Raw genomic sequence first — 17,791 nt, forward strand, 5'->3', positions numbered from 1 at the left:
TGCTGGTTTATATCAAGTATAACATTATCATCAACACTCCCCACTTAAGGTACAAGGTGAAGTTGTAGCCAGATGTGAGTCAGACTAACTTCCTGGGTGACTGATCAAGCAGGCTGTTGCTCTCAGCAGCTTGTTGACAGCAACAGCATGCTAGTGGTTACTGGGATAGTAGTAATAATGAAGTAGTAAAGACAAACACAAAGATTTATTTCTTTGCAAAGGTTGGAGAGAGAGAGAGAGAGAGAGAGAGAGAGAGAGAGAGAGAGAGAGAGAGAGAGAGAGAGAGAGAGAGAGAGAGAGAGAGAGAGAGAGAGAGAGAGAGAGAGAGAGACAGAGAGAGAGAGAGACGAGAGAGAGAGAGAAAGACGAGAGACGAGAGACCATCAATGCCAATAGTAAGTCTCCCTCCCTCCCTTCTCCCCCACCCAAGGGGAAACCCTACCTGACACCCGTGGCACTGAGGCAGCCCCTCCCCCAGGTCAGTGTGGCACTGTCCTGGCTTCACCATACTGTGTATAGGAGTCCCATGAAGTAACTTACCTGACTCCCTCCCTACAGTTCCTCGTAGCTACTAGCTTACCTGACTCCCTCCCTACAGTTCCTCGTAGCTACTAGCTTACCTGACTCCCTCCCTACAGTTCCTCGTAGCTACTAGCTTACCTGACTCCCTCCCTACAGTTCCTCGTAGCTACTAACTTACCTGACTCCCTCCCTACAGTTCCTCGTAGCTACTAGCTTACCCCTCCCTACAGTTCCTCGTAGCTACTAGCCTGACTCCCTCCAGTTCCTCGTAGCTACTAGCTTACCTGACTCCCTCCCTACAGTTCCTCGTAGCTACTAACTTACCTGACTCCCTCCCTACAGTTCCTCGTAGCTACTAACTTACCTGACTCCCTCCCTACAGTTCCTCGTAGCTACTAGCTTACCTGACTCCCTCCCTACAGTTCCTCGTAGCTACTAGCTTACCTGACTCCCTCCCTACAGTTCCTCGTAGCTACTAACTTACCTGACTCCCTCCCTACAGTTCCTCGTAGCTACTAGCTTACCTGACTCCCTCCCTACAGTTCCTCGTAGCTACTAGCTTACCTGACTCCCTCCCTACAGTTCCTCGTAGCTACTAGCTTACCTGACTCCCTACAGTTCCTCGTAGCTACTAGCTTACCTGACTCCCTCCCTACAGTTCCTCGTAGCTAGTAGCTTACCTGACTCCCTCCCTACAGTTCCTCGTAGCTACTAACTTACCTGACTCCCTCCCAACAGTTCCTCGTAGCTACTAGCTTACCTGACTCCCTACAGTTCCTCGTAGCTACTAGCTTACCTGACTCCCTCCCTACAGTTCCTCGTAGCTACTAGCTTACCTGACTCCCTCCCTACAGTTCCTCGTAGCTACTAACTTACCTGACTCCCTCCCAACAGTTCCTCGTAGCTAGTAGCTTACCTGACTCCCTCCCTACAGTTCCTCGTAGCTACTAGCTTACCTGACTCCCTCCCTACAGTTCCTCGTAGCTACTAGCTTACCTGACTCCCTCCCTACAGTTCCTCGTAGCTACTAGCTTACCTGACTCCCTCCCTACAGTTCCTCGTAGCTACTAGCTTACCTGACTCCCTCCCTACAGTTCCTCGTAGCTACTAGCTTACCTGACTCCCTCCCTACAGTTCCTCGTAGCTACTAGCTTACCTGACTCCCTCCCTACAGTTCCTCGTAGCTACTAACTTACCTGACTCCCTCCCTACAGTTCCTCGTAGCTACTAGCTTACCTGACTCCCTACAGTTCCTCGTAGCTACTAGCTTACCTGACTCCCTACAGTTCCTCGTAGCTACTAGCTTACCTGACTCCCTCCCTACAGTTCCTCGTAGCTACTAGCTTACCTGACTCCCTCCCTACAGTTCCTCGTAGCTACTAGCTTACCTGACTCCCTCCCTACAGTTCCTCGTAGCTACTAGCTTACCTGACTCCCTCCCTACAGTTCCTCGTAGCTACTAGCTTACCTGACTCCCTCCCTACAGTTCCTCGTAGCTACTAGCTTACCTGACTCCCTCCCAACAGTTCCTCGTAGCTACTAGCTTACCTGACTCCCTCCCTACAGTTCCTCGTAGCTACTAACTTACCTGACTCCCTCAATACAGTTCCTCGTAGCTACTAGCTTACCTGACTCCCTCCCTACAGTTCCTCGTAGCTACTAGCTTACCTGACTCCCTCCCTACAGTTCCTCGTAGCTACTAGCTTACCTGACTCCCTCCCAACAGTTCCTCGTAGCTACTAGCTTACCTGACTCCCTCCCTACAGTTCCTCGTAGCTACTAGCTTACCTGACTCCCTCCCAACAGTTCCTCGTAGCTACTAGCTTACCTGACTCCCTCCCTACAGTTCCTCGTAGCTACTAGCTTACCTGACTCCCTCCCTACAGTTCCTCGTAGATACTAGCTTACCTGACTCCCTCCCTACAGTTCCTCGTAGCTACTAGCTTACCTGACTCCCTCCCTACAGTTCCTCGTAGCTACTAGCTTACCTGACTCCCTCCCAACAGTTCCTCGTAGCTACTAGCTTACCTGACTCCCTCCCTACAGTTCCTCGTAGCTACTAGCTTACCTGACTCCCTCCCTACAGTTCCTCGTAGCTAGTAGCTTACCTGACTCCCTCCCAACAGTTCCTCGTAGCTACTAGCTTACCTGACTCCCTCCCTACAGTTCCTCGTAGCTAGTAGCTTACCTGACTCCCTCCCTACAGTTCCTCGTAGCTACTAACTTACCTGACTCCCTCCCAACAGTTCCTCGTAGCTACTAGCTTACCTGACTCCCTCCCTACAGTTCCTCGTAGATACTAGCTTACCTGACTCCCTCCCAACAGTTCCTCGTAGCTACTAGCTTACCTGACTCCCTCCCTACAGTTCCTCGTAGCTACTAGCTTACCTGACTCCCTCCCTACAGTTCCTCGTAGCTACTAGCTTACCTGACTCCCTCCCAACAGTTCCTCGTAGCTACTAGCTTACCTGACTCCCTCCCTGCAGTTCCTCGTAGCTACTAGCTTACCTGACTCCCTCCCTACAGTTCCTCGTAGCTAGTAGCTTACCTGACTCCCTCCCAACAGTTCCTCGTAGCTACTAGCTTACCTGACTCCCTCCCTACAGTTCCTCGTAGCTACTAACTTACCTGACTCCCTCCCAACAGTTCCTCGTAGCTACTAGCTTACCTGACTCCCTACAGTTCCTCGTAGCTACTAACTTACCTGACTCCCTCCCTACAGTTCCTCGTAGCTACTAGCTTACCTGACTCCCTCCCTACAGTTCCTCGTAGCTACTAGCTTACCTGACTCCCTCCCTACAGTTCCTCGTAGCTACTAACTTACCTGACTCCCTACAGTTCCTCGTAGCTACTAGCTTACCTGACTCCCTCCCTACAGTTCCTCGTAGCTACTAGCTTACCTGACTCCCTCCCTACAGTTCCTCGTAGCTACTAGCTTACCTGACTCCCTCCCTACAGTTCCTCGTAGCTACTAACTTACCTGACTCCCTCCCAACAGTTCCTCGTAGCTACTAGCTTACCTGACTCCCTCCCTACAGTTCCTCGTAGCTACTAGCTTACCTGACTCCCTCCCTACAGTTCCTCGTAGCTACTAGCTTACCTGACTCCCTCCCTACAGTTCCTCGTAGCTACTAGCTTACCTGACTCCCTCCCTACAGTTCCTCGTAGCTACTAACTTACCTGACTCCCTCCCAACAGTTCCTCGTAGCTAGTAGCTTACCTGACTCCCTCCCTACAGTTCCTCGTAGCTACTAGCTTACCTGACTCCCTCCCTACAGTTCCTCGTAGCTAGTAGCTTACCTGACTCCCTCCCTACAGTTCCTCGTAGCTACTAACTTACCTGACTCCCTCCCAACAGTTCCTCGTAGCTACTAGCTTACCTGACTCCCTACAGTTCCTCGTAGCTACTAGCTTACCTGACTCCCTCCCTACAGTTCCTCGTAGCTATTAGCTTACCTGACTCCCTCCCTACAGTTCCTCGTAGCTACTAACTTACCTGACTCCCTCCCAACAGTTCCTCGTAGCTAGTAGCTTACCTGACTCCCTCCCTACAGTTCCTCGTAGCTACTAGCTTACCTGACTCCCTCCCTACAGTTCCTCGTAGCTACTAGCTTACCTGACTCCCTCCCTACAGTTCCTCGTAGCTACTAGCTTACCTGACTCCCTCCCTACAGTTCCTCGTAGCTACTAGCTTACCTGACTCCCTCCCTACAGTTCCTCGTAGCTACTAGCTTACCTGACTCCCTCCCTACAGTTCCTCGTAGCTACTAGCTTACCTGACTCCCTCCCTACAGTTCCTCGTAGCTACTAGACTCCCTCCCTACCCTCGTAGCTACTAGCTTACCTGACCCCTACAGTTCCTCGTAGCTACTAGCTTACCTGACTCCCTACAGTTCCTCGTACAGTTCCTCGTAGCTACTAACTTACCTGACTCCCTCCCTACAGTTCCTCGTAGCTACTAGCTTACCTGACTCCCTACAGTTCCTCGTAGCTACTAGCTTACCTGACTCCCTACAGTTCCTCGTAGCTACTAGCTTACCTGACTCCCTCCCTACAGTTCCTCGTAGCTACTAGCTTACCTGACTCCCTCCCTACAGTTCCTCGTAGCTACTAGCTTACCTGACTCCCTCCCTACAGTTCCTCGTAGCTACTAGCTTACCTGACTCCCTCCCTACAGTTCCTCGTAGCTACTAGCTTACCTGACTCCCTCCCTACAGTTCCTCGTAGCTACTAGCTTACCTGACTCCCTCCCAACAGTTCCTCGTAGCTACTAGCTTACCTGACTCCCTCCCTACAGTTCCTCGTAGCTACTAACTTACCTGACTCCCTCAATACAGTTCCTCGTAGCTACTAGCTTACCTGACTCCCTCCCTACAGTTCCTCGTAGCTACTAGCTTACCTGACTCCCTCCCTACAGTTCCTCGTAGCTACTAGCTTACCTGACTCCCTCCCAACAGTTCCTCGTAGCTACTAGCTTACCTGACTCCCTCCCTACAGTTCCTCGTAGCTACTAGCTTACCTGACTCCCTCCCAACAGTTCCTCGTAGCTACTAGCTTACCTGACTCCCTCCCTACAGTTCCTCGTAGCTACTAGCTTACCTGACTCCCTCCCTACAGTTCCTCGTAGATACTAGCTTACCTGACTCCCTCCCTACAGTTCCTCGTAGCTACTAGCTTACCTGACTCCCTCCCTACAGTTCCTCGTAGCTACTAGCTTACCTGACTCCCTCCCAACAGTTCCTCGTAGCTACTAGCTTACCTGACTCCCTCCCTACAGTTCCTCGTAGCTACTAGCTTACCTGACTCCCTCCCTACAGTTCCTCGTAGCTAGTAGCTTACCTGACTCCCTCCCAACAGTTCCTCGTAGCTACTAGCTTACCTGACTCCCCCCCTACAGTTCCTCGTAGCTAGTAGCTTACCTGACTCCCTCCCTACAGTTCCTCGTAGCTACTAACTTACCTGACTCCCTCCCAACAGTTCCTCGTAGCTACTAGCTTACCTGACTCCCTCCCTACAGTTCCTCGTAGATACTAGCTTACCTGACTCCCTCCCAACAGTTCCTCGTAGCTACTAGCTTACCTGACTCCCTCCCTACAGTTCCTCGTAGCTACTAGCTTACCTGACTCCCTCCCTACAGTTCCTCGTAGCTACTAGCTTACCTGACTCCCTCCCAACAGTTCCTCGTAGCTACTAGCTTACCTGACTCCCTCCCTGCAGTTCCTCGTAGCTACTAGCTTACCTGACTCCCTCCCTACAGTTCCTCGTAGCTAGTAGCTTACCTGACTCCCTCCCAACAGTTCCTCGTAGCTACTAGCTTACCTGACTCCCTCCCTACAGTTCCTCGTAGCTAGTAGCTTACCTGACTCCCTCCCTACAGTTCCTCGTAGCTACTAACTTACCTGACTCCCTCCCAACAGTTCCTCGTAGCTACTAGCTTACCTGACTCCCTCCCTACAGTTCCTCGTAGCTACTAGCTTACCTGACTCCCTCCCTACAGTTCCTCGTAGCTACTAGCTTACCTGACTCCCTCCCTACAGTTCCTCGTAGATACTAGCTTACCTGACTCCCTCCCAACAGTTCCTCGTAGCTACTAGCTTACCTGACTCCCTCCCTACAGTTCCTCGTAGCTACTAGCTTACCTGACTCCTTCCCTACAGTTCCTCGTAGCTACTAGCTTACCTGACTCCCTCCCAACAGTTCCTCGTAGCTACTAGCTTACCTGACTCCCTCCCTACAGTTCCTCGTAGATACTAACTCATAACAGACAAAGGTTACAACACATAACACAGGTTACAGCACATAACACAGGTTACAACACATAACACAGGTTACAACACATAACACAGGTTACAACACATAACACAGGTTACAACACAAACACAGGTTACAACACATAACTCAGGTTACAACACATAACACAGGTTACAACACATAACACAGGTTACAGCACATAAGACATAGGTTACAACACATAAGACACAGGTTATAACACATAAGACACAGGTTACAACACGTAAGACACAGGTTACAACACATAAGACACAGGCTACAACACATAAGACACAGGTTACAACACATAAGATACAGGTTACAACACATAAGACACAGGTTACAACACATAAGACACAGGTTACAACACATAAGACACAGGTTACAACACATAAGACACAGGTTACAACACGTAAGACACAGGTTACAACACATAACAAGTCGTAACTCACTTGCTGGTCGGTGATGCGTCCAGGACCTCATGCGACATACTCGGAATGATCACCTGAAAACAAGACAAGAAATTATTTAAAGAAAACTAAGAAATCATTGAAACCAAACAATCTGCCTGTGAGAGCCTGGCACAAGTGACCTTGATCTTGACTGGCACAAGTGACCTTGATCTTGACTGACACAAGTGACCTTGATCTTGACTTCCAGTCAACACCATAAACCACAACACTACCAGTACTGACTTTACAAGAAGTATTGTTTGTTCTTCACTACAATGGTTCCATTTTATTATTATAATCAAAGGGGAAGCGCTAAACCCGGAGGATTATACAGCGCCTGGGGGGGGGGATGTGGAAGGCATTCAGGCTTAATTTGGGGAACTGGAGCACAGATCCAATTCCCTAAATCAAGAGCCCCTCACCAACATCAAGGAACCTTCCTTCAGAGGTCAATGGTTGCAGACATTCGTAGTGGGTACAACCATCCCCCCCACACACACACACACCAAGGAGTACGCAGCACCAGTGTGCAACCCACACGTGAGAAAGCAGGTTAAGAGGCACGTAAGTTCCCTCGTGCAGGTTAAGAGGCACGTAAGTTCCCTCGTGCAGGTTAAGAGGCACGTAAGTTCCCTCGTGCAGGTTAAGAGGCACGTAAGTTCCCTTGTGCAGGTTAAGAGGCACGTAAGTTCCCTTGTGCAGGTTAAGAGGCACGTAAGTTTCCTTGTGCAGGTTAAGAGGCACGTAAGTTCCCTCGTGCAGGTTAAGAGGCACGTAAGTTCCCTCGTGCAGGTTAAGAGGCACGTAAGTTCCCTCGTGCAGGTTAAGAGGCACGTAAGTTCCCTTGTGCAGGTTAAGAGGCACGTAAGTTCCCTCGTGCAGGTTAAGAGGCACGTAAGTTCCCTCGTGCAGGTTAAGAGGCACGTAAGTTCCCTCGTGCAGGTTAAGAGGCACGTAAGTTCCCTCGTGCAGGTTAAGAGGCACGTAAGTTCCCTCGTGCAGGTTAAGAGGCACATAAGTTCCCTCGTGCAGGTTAAGAGGCACGTAAGTTCCCTTGTGCAGGTTAAGAGGCACGTAAGTTCCCTCGTGCAGGTTAAGAGGCACGTAAGTTCCCTCGTGCAGGTTAAGAGGCACGTAAGTTCCCTCGTGCAGGTTAAGAGGCACGTAAGTTCCCTCGTGCAGGTTAAGAGGCACGTAAGTTCCCTCGTGCAGGTTAAGAGGCACGTACGTTCCCTCGTGCAGGTTAAGAGGCACGTAAGTTCCCTTGTGCAGGTTAAGAGGCACGTAAGTTCCCTCGTGCAGGTTAAGAGGCACGTAAGTTCCCTCGTGCAGGTTAAGAGGCACGTAAGTTCCCTCGTGCAGGTTAAGAGGCACGTAAGTTCCCTCGTGCAGGTTAAGAGGCACGTAAGTTCCCTCGTGCAGGTTAAGAGGCACGTAAGTTCCCTCGTGCAGGTTAAGAGGCACGTAAGTTCCCTCGTGCAGGTTAAGAGGCACGTAAGTTCCCTCGTGCAGGTTAAGAGGCACGTAAGTTCCCTCGTGCAGGTTAAGAGGCACGTAAGTTCCCTCGTGCAGGTTAAGAGGCACGTAAGTTCCCTTGTGCAGGTTAAGAGGCACGTAAGTTCCCTCGTCTTCTAATAACATGTTAAATTTTTCCACTATGATCTACCTTGCCCATAATTACAACACAAATACTCAGAGTAATTGATAGGGCAGACAGAGACAGGCTGTTTGAGAGGCGGGAAACAAGTACTCAGGGGCACAACTGAAGTTAAATACACAGATGAGTCACAGGGATGTCAGCAAGCATTTTTTCCAGTCTCAGGAAGGTCGGCAAGTGGAATGACCTCGACGAAGAACTGGTGGAGGCAGACTCCATACATACCTTGAAGAATATCTACGATAGTGCCCATGAGGCTAGAAGTGGATCTAACAAGCGACAAGTTGAGAGGCAAGGCCAGGAGTAATGACTCGACCCTACAACCACATACAGGCGAGTACACACACACACACACACACACACACACACACACACACACACACACACACACACACACGCACACACACGCACACACCAAGCATAGATCAATATTCTGAGGGCAAACTCTTGTTTCTTTCCTCACTTCCCCACACCTCTCTCTCTCTCTCTCTCTCTCTCTCTCTCTCTCTCTTAATCTTCGCCGTAGCAGACAATGGCTGCTGGTCACGCCAGCACAGGAGCTGCAGCAGAAGGCCTGGCCCAGGAGTTGCAGCAGGAAGCCTGGTCCAGGAGTTGCAGCCGGAAGCCTGGTCCAGGAGTTGCAGCAGGAAGCCTGGTCCAGGAGTTGCAGCATGAGACCTGGTCCAGGAGTTGCAGCATGAGACCTGGTCCAGGAGTTGCAGCAGGAAGCCTGGTCCAGGAGTTGCAGCATGAGACCTGGTCCAAGAGTTGCAGCAGGAAGCCTGGTCCAGGAGTTGCAGCAGGAAGCCTGGTCCAGGAGTTGCAGCATGAGACCTGGTCCAGGAGTTGCAGCAGGAAGCGTGGTCCAGGAGTTGCAGCATGAGACCTGGTCCAAGAGTTGCAGCATGAGACCTGATCCAAGAGTTGCAGCATGAGACTTGGTCCAAGAGTTGCAGCATGAGACCTGGTCCAAGAGTTGCAGAAGACCTGGTCCAAGAGTTGCAGCATGAGACCTGGTCCAAGAGTTGCAGCATGAGACCTGGTCCAAGAGTTGCAGCATGAGACCTGGTCCAAGAGTTGCAGCATGAGACCTGATCCAAGAGTTGCAGCATGAGACCTGGTCCAAGAGTTGCAGCATGAGACCTGGTCCAAGAGTTGCAGCATGAGACCTGGTCCAAGAGTTGCAGCATGAGACCTGGTCCAAGAGTTGCAGCATGAGACCTGGTCCAAGAGTTGCAACATGAGACCTGGTCCAAGAGTTGCAGCATGAGACCTGGTCCAAGAGTTGCAGCATGAGACCTGGTCCAAGAGTTGCAGCATGAGACCTGGTCCAAGAGTTGCAACATGAGACCTGGTCCAAGAGTTGCAGCATGAGACCTGGTCCAAGAGTTGCAGCATGAGACCTGATCCAAGAGTTGCAGCATGAGACTTGGTCCAAGAGTTGCAGAAGACCTGGTCCAAGAGTTGCAGCATGAGACCTGGTCCAAGAGTTGCAGCATGAGACCTGGTCCAAGAGTTGCAGCATGAGACCTGGTCCAAGAGTTGCAGAAGACCTGGTCCAAGAGTTGCAGCATGAGACCTGATCCAAGAGTTGCAGCATGAGACCTGGTCCAAGAGTTGCAGCATGAGACCTGATCCAAGAGTTGCAGCATGAGACCTGATCCAAGAGTTGAAGCATGAGACCTGGTCCAAGAGTTGCAGCATGAGACCTGGTCCAAGAGTTGCAGCATGAGACCTGATCCAAGAGTTGCAGCATGAGACCTGGTCCAAGAGTTGCAGCATGAGACCTGGTCCAAGAGTTGCAGCATGAGACCTGGTCCAAGAGTTGCAGCATGAGACCTGATCCAAGAGTTGCAGCATGAGACCTGGTCCAAGAGTTGCAGCATGAGACCTGATCCAAGAGTTGCAGCATGAGACCTGGTCCAAGAGTTGCAGCATGAGACCTGGTCCAAGAGTTGCAGCATGAGACCTGGTCCAAGAGTTGCAGCATGAGACCTGATCCAAGAGTTGCAGCATGAGACCTGGTCCAAGAGTTGCAGCATGAGACCTGGTCCAAGAGTTGCAGCATGAGACCTGGTCCAAGAGTTGCAGCATGAGACCTGATCCAAGAGTTGCAGCATGAGACCTGGTCCAAGAGTTCCAGCATGAGACCTGATCCAAGAGTTGCAGCAGGAAGCCTGATCCAGGAGCTGCACCAGGAGACCTTGTCCAGGAGCTGCACCTACAACACTACGACACATCTACAACACACAACTACAACACAAGTACGACACACCTACAACACAACTACGACACACAACTACAACACAAGTACGACACACCTACAACACAAGTACGACACAACTACGACACTACGACACACCTACGACACTACGACACACCTACAACACTACGACACACTTACAACACAAGTACGACACACCTACAACACTACGACACACCTACAACACAAGTACGACACACCTACGACACTACGACACACCTACAACACTACGACACACCTACAACACTACGACACACCTACAACACAAGTACGACACACCTACGACACTACGACACACATACAACACTACGACACACCTAGAACACTACGACACACCTACAACACTACGACACACCTACAACACTACGACACACCTACGACACTACGACACACCTACAACACTACGACACAACACAAGTACGACACACCTACAACACTACGACACACCTACAACACAAGTACGACACACCTACGACACTACGAAACGCCTACAACACTACGACATACCTACAACACAAGTACGACACACCTACAACACTACGACACACCTACAACACAAGTACGACACACCTACAACACACAACTACGACACACCTACAACACACAACTACGACACAACTACAAACTACGACACACCTACAACATACAACTACGACACACCTACATACTACGACACACCTACAACACACAACTACGACACACTTACACACTATGACACCTACAACACACAACTACGACACATCTACAACACACCACTACGACACACCTACAAACAACTACAACACACAACTACGACACACCTACAACACACAACTACGACACACCTACAAACTACGACACACCTACAACACAACTACGACACACCTACAACACACAACTACGACACACCAACACTACGACATACCTACAACACACAACTACGACACATCTACAATACACCACTACGACACACCTACAAACAACTACAACACACAACTACGACACACCTACAACACAACTACGACACACCTACAAACTACGACACACCTACAACACAACTACGACACCTACAAACTACGACACACCTACAACACACAACTACGACACACCTACAAACTACGACACCTACAAACTACGACACACAACTACGACACACCTACAACACACAACTACGACACACCTACAACACTACGACACGCCTACAACACAAGAACGACACCTACAACACACAACTACGACACATCTACAATACACAACTACGACACACCTACAACACTACGACACACCTGCAACACAAGTACGACACACCTACAGCACACAACTACGACACACCTACAACACACAACTACGACACACCTAAAAACGACGACGCACCTACAACACACAACTACGACACACCTACAAACTACGACACACCTACAACACACAACTACGACACACCTGCAACACACAACTACGACACGCCTACAAACTACGACAAACCTACAAACTACGACACACCTACAACACACAACTACGACACACCTACAACACACAACTACGACACGCCTACAAACTACGACACGCCTACAAACTACGACACACCTACAAACTACGACACACCTACAACACACAACTACGACACACCTACAACACTACGACACACCTACAACACACAACTACGACACATCTACATTACACAACTACGACACACCTACAAACTACAACACACAACTACGACACACCTACAACACACAACTACGACACACCTACAAACTACGACACACCTACAACACACAACTACGACACACAAACTACGACACACCAACACAACTACGACACACCTACAACACACAACTACGACACACCTACAACACAACTACGACACACCTACAGACTACGACACACCTACAAACTTCGACACACCTACAACACACAACTACGACACACCTACAAACTACGACACACCTACAATACACAACTACGACACACCTACAATACACAACTACGACACACCTACAAACTACGACACACCTACAATACACAACTCCGACACATCTACAAACTACGACACACCTACAACACACAACTACGACACACCTACAATACACAACTACGACACACCTACAAACTACGACACACCTACAATACACAACTACGACACACCTACAAACTACGACACACCTACAATACACAACTACGACACACCTACGAACTACGACACACCTACAACACACAACTACGACACACCTACAAACTACGACACACCTACAACACACAACTACGACACACCTACAAACTACGACACACCTACAACACACAACTACGACACACCTACAAACTACGACACACCTACAACACACAACTACGACACACCTACAAACTACGACACACCTACAACACACAACTACGACACACCTACGACACACCTACGACACACCTACAACACACAACTACGACACACCTACAATACACAACTACGACACACCTACAAACTACGACACACCTACAATACACAACTACGACACACATACAATACACAACTACGACACACCTACAAACTACGACACACCTACAATACACAACTACGACACACGTACAAACTACGACACACCTACAATACACAACTACGACACACCTACAAACTACGACACACATACAATACACAACTACGACACACCTACAAACTACGACACACCTACAATACACAACTACGACACACCTACAAACTACGACACACATACAATACACAACTACGACACACCTACAAACTACGACACACATACAATACACAACTACGACACACCTACAAACTACGACACACCTACAATACACAACTACGACACACCTACAAACTACGACACACATACAATACACAACTACGACACACCTACAAACTACGACACACCTACAACACACAACTACGACACACGTACAAACTACGACACACCTACAACACACAACTACGACACACCTACAACACACAACTACGACACACCTATAAACTACGACACACCTACAACACACAACTACGACACACCTACAAACTACGACACACCTACAACACACAACTACGACACACCTACAACACACAACTACGACACACCTACAAACTATGACACACCTACAATACACAACTACGACACACCGACAACACACAAGCTGGCACTGGACAAGCACCTAAAGTCAGTTCCTGATCAGCCGGGCTGTGGCTCGTACGTTGGTTTGCGTGCAGCCAGCAGCAACAGCCTGGTTGATCAGGCGCTGATCCACCAGGCGGCCTGGTCACAGACCGGGCCGCGGGGGCGTTGACCCCCGAAACTCTCTCCAGGTAAACTCCAGGTAAACAACTACGACACACCTACAAACTACGACACACCTACAATACACAACTACGACACACCTACAATACACAACTACGACACACCTACAACACACAACTACGACACACCTACAATACACAACTACGACACACCTACAACACACAACTACGACACACCTACAACACACAACTACGACACACCTACAACACACAACTACGACACGCCTACAATACACAACTACGACACACCTACAATACACAACTACGACACACCTACAACACACAACTACGACACACCTACAACACACAACTACGACACACCTACAATACACAACTACGACACACCTACAACACACAACTACGACACACCTACAACACACAACTACGACACACCTACAATACACAACTACGACACACCTACAATACACAATTACGACACACCTACAACACACAACTACGACACACCTACAATACACAACTACGACACACCTACAATACACAACTACGACACACCTACAATACACAACTACGACACACCTACAACACACAACTACGACACACCTACAATACACAACTACGACACACCTACAATACACAACGACACACCTACAACACACAACTACGACACACCTACAATACACAACTACGACACACCTACAATACACAACTACGACACACCTACAATACACAACTACGACACACCTACAACACACAACTACGACACACCTACAATACACAACTACGACACACCTACAATACACAACTACGACACACCTACAACACACAACTACGACACACCTACAATACACAACTACGACACACCTACAATACACAACTACGACACACCTACAACACACAACTACGACACACCTACAATACACAACTACGACACACCTACAATACACAACTACGACACACCTACAATACACAACTACGACACACCTACAACACACAACTACGACACACCTACAATACACAACTACGACACACCTACAATACGCAACTACGACACACCTACAACACACAACTACGACACACCTACAATACACAACTACGACACACCTACAATACACAACTACGACACACCTACAACACACAACTACGACACACCTACAATACACAACTACGACACACCTACAACACACAACTACGACACACCTACAATACACAACTACGACACACCTACAATACACAACTACGACACACCTACAACACACAACTACGACACACCTACAATACACAACTACGACACACCTACAACACACAACTACGACACACCTACAACACACAACTACGACACACCTACAATACACAACTACGACACACCTACAACACACAACTACGACACACCTACAATACACAACTACGACACACCTACAATACACAACTACGACACACCAACAACACACAACTACGACACACCTACAACACACAACTACGACACACCTACAACACACAACTACGACACACCTACAATACACAACTACGACACACCTACAACACACAACTACGACACACCTACAACACACAACTACGACACACCTACAATACACAACTACGACACACCTACAATACACAACTACGACACACCAACACACAACTACGACACACCTACAATACACAACTACGACACACCTACAATACACAACTACGACACACCTACAACACACAACTACGACACACCTACAACACACAACTACGACACACCTACAATACACAACTACGACACACCTACAATACACAACTACGACACACCTACAACACACGACACACCTACAACACACAACTACGACACACCTACAATACACAACTACGACACACCTACAATACACAACTACGACACACCTACAACACACAACTACGACACACCTACAATACACAACTACGACACACCTACAATACACAACTACGACACACCTACAACACACAACTACGACACACCTACAACACACAACTACGACACACCTACAATACACAACTACGACACACCTACAATACACAACTACGACACACCTACAACACACAACTACGACACACCTACAACACACAACTACGACACACCTACAACACACAAATACGACACACCTACAACACACAACTACGACACACCTACAACACACAACTACGACACACCTACAACACACAACTACGACACACCTACAACACACAACTACGACCATAAACAACAAAGACTCGCTGGAAAGTGAGCGCATTTTACTGAAGAGAATAAAAAACAGAGAAGAGAGACAGAGTGGTTGAAAAGTGGGTCAATATATGTGTGTTGTTACTGACCCCTCTCCAACACTCCCCCTCTCCAACACTACCAGGAGTATCTCTTACTCTCCCCTCTCCAACACTACCAGGAGTATCTCTTACTGTCCCCTCTCCAACACTACCAGGAGTATCTCTTACTGTCCCCTCTCCAACACTACCAGGAGTATCTCTTACTCTCCCCTCTCTAACACTCCCAGGAGTATCTCTTACTGTCCCCTCTCCAACACTACCAGGAGTATCTCTTACTCTACCCTCTCCAACACTACCAGGAGTATCTCTTACTCTCCCCTCTCCAACACTACCAGGAGTATCTCTTACTCTCCCCTCTCCAACACTACCAGGAGTATCTCTTACTCTACCCTCTCCAACACTACCAGGAGTATCTCTTACTCTCCCCTCTCCAACACTACCAGGAGTATCTCTTATTCTACCCTCTCCAACACTACCAGGAGTATCTCTTACTGTCCCCTCTCCAACACTACCAGGAGTATCTCTTACTCTACCCTCTCCAACACTACCAGGAGTATCTCTTACTGTCCCCTCTCCAACACTACCAGGAGTATCTCTTACTGTCCCCTCTCCAACACTACCAGGAGTATCTCTTACTCTCCCCTCTCCAACACTCCCAGGAGTATCTCTTACTGTCCCCTCTCCAACACTACCAGGAGTATCTCTTACTGTCCCCTCTCCAACACTACCAGGAGTATCTCTTACTCTACCCTCTCCAACACTACCAGGAGTATCTCTTACTCTCCCCTCTCCAACACTCCCAGGAGTATCTCTTACTGTCCCCTCTCCAACACTACCAGGAGTATCTCTTACTCTACCCCCAGGAGTATCTCTTACTCTACCCTCTCCAACACTACCAGGAGTATCTCTTACTCTCCCCTCTCCAACACTACCAGGAGTATCTCTTACTCTCCCCTCTCCAACACTCCCAGGAGTATCTCTTACTCTACCCTCTCCAACACTACCAGGAGAATCTCTTACTCTCCCCTCTCCAACACTCCCAGGAGTATCTCTTACTCTCCCCTCTCCAACACTCCCAGGAGTATCTCTTACTCTACCCTCTCCAACACTACCAGGAGTATCTCTTACTCTCCCCTCTCCAACACTACCAGGAGTATCTCTTACTCTACCCTCTCCAACACTACCAGTCCCCTCTCCAACACTACCAGGAGTATCTCTTACTCTACCCTCTCCAACACTACCAGGAGTATCTCTTACTCTCCCCTCTCCAACACTACCAGGAGTATCTCTTACTCTCCCCTCTCCAACACTACCAGGAGTATCTCTTACTCTACCCTCTCCAACACTACCAGGAGTATCTCTTACTCTACCCTCTCCAACACTACCAGGAGTATCTCTTACTGTCCCCTCTCCAACACTACCAGGAGTATCTCTTACTCTCCCCTCTCCAACACTCCCAGGAGTATCTCTTACTCTCCCCTCTCCAACACTCCCAGGAGTATCTCTTACTCTACCCTCTCCAACACTACCAGGAGTATCTCTTACTCTCCCCTCTCCAACACTACCAGAAGTATCTCTTACTGTCCCCTCTCCAACACTACCAG

At 48.9% G+C, this 17,791-nt stretch overlaps 1 protein-coding gene across 5 annotated transcripts in view; it reads right to left on the reverse strand.

Moving 5' to 3' along the window:
* Positions 1-17,791, reverse strand: part of LOC128684942 (circadian locomoter output cycles protein kaput) — a 136,833-nt gene that overhangs the window by 85,981 nt on the left and 33,061 nt on the right. For all 5 annotated transcript variants that reach the window (XM_070099497.1, XM_070099505.1, XM_070099509.1 and 2 more), the window contains exon 2: positions 6,744-6,796. In XM_070099497.1, coding sequence (XP_069955598.1) covers positions 6,744-6,781 — 38 coding nt within the window. In that variant the 5' untranslated portion in view covers positions 6,782-6,796. The remainder of the gene's footprint in view (positions 1-6,743; positions 6,797-17,791) is intronic.

The sequence above is a fragment of the Cherax quadricarinatus genome, chromosome 5 (genome assembly GCF_038502225.1).
Source record: "Cherax quadricarinatus isolate ZL_2023a chromosome 5, ASM3850222v1, whole genome shotgun sequence".
Taxonomy (NCBI): Eukaryota; Metazoa; Arthropoda; class Malacostraca; order Decapoda; family Parastacidae; genus Cherax; species Cherax quadricarinatus.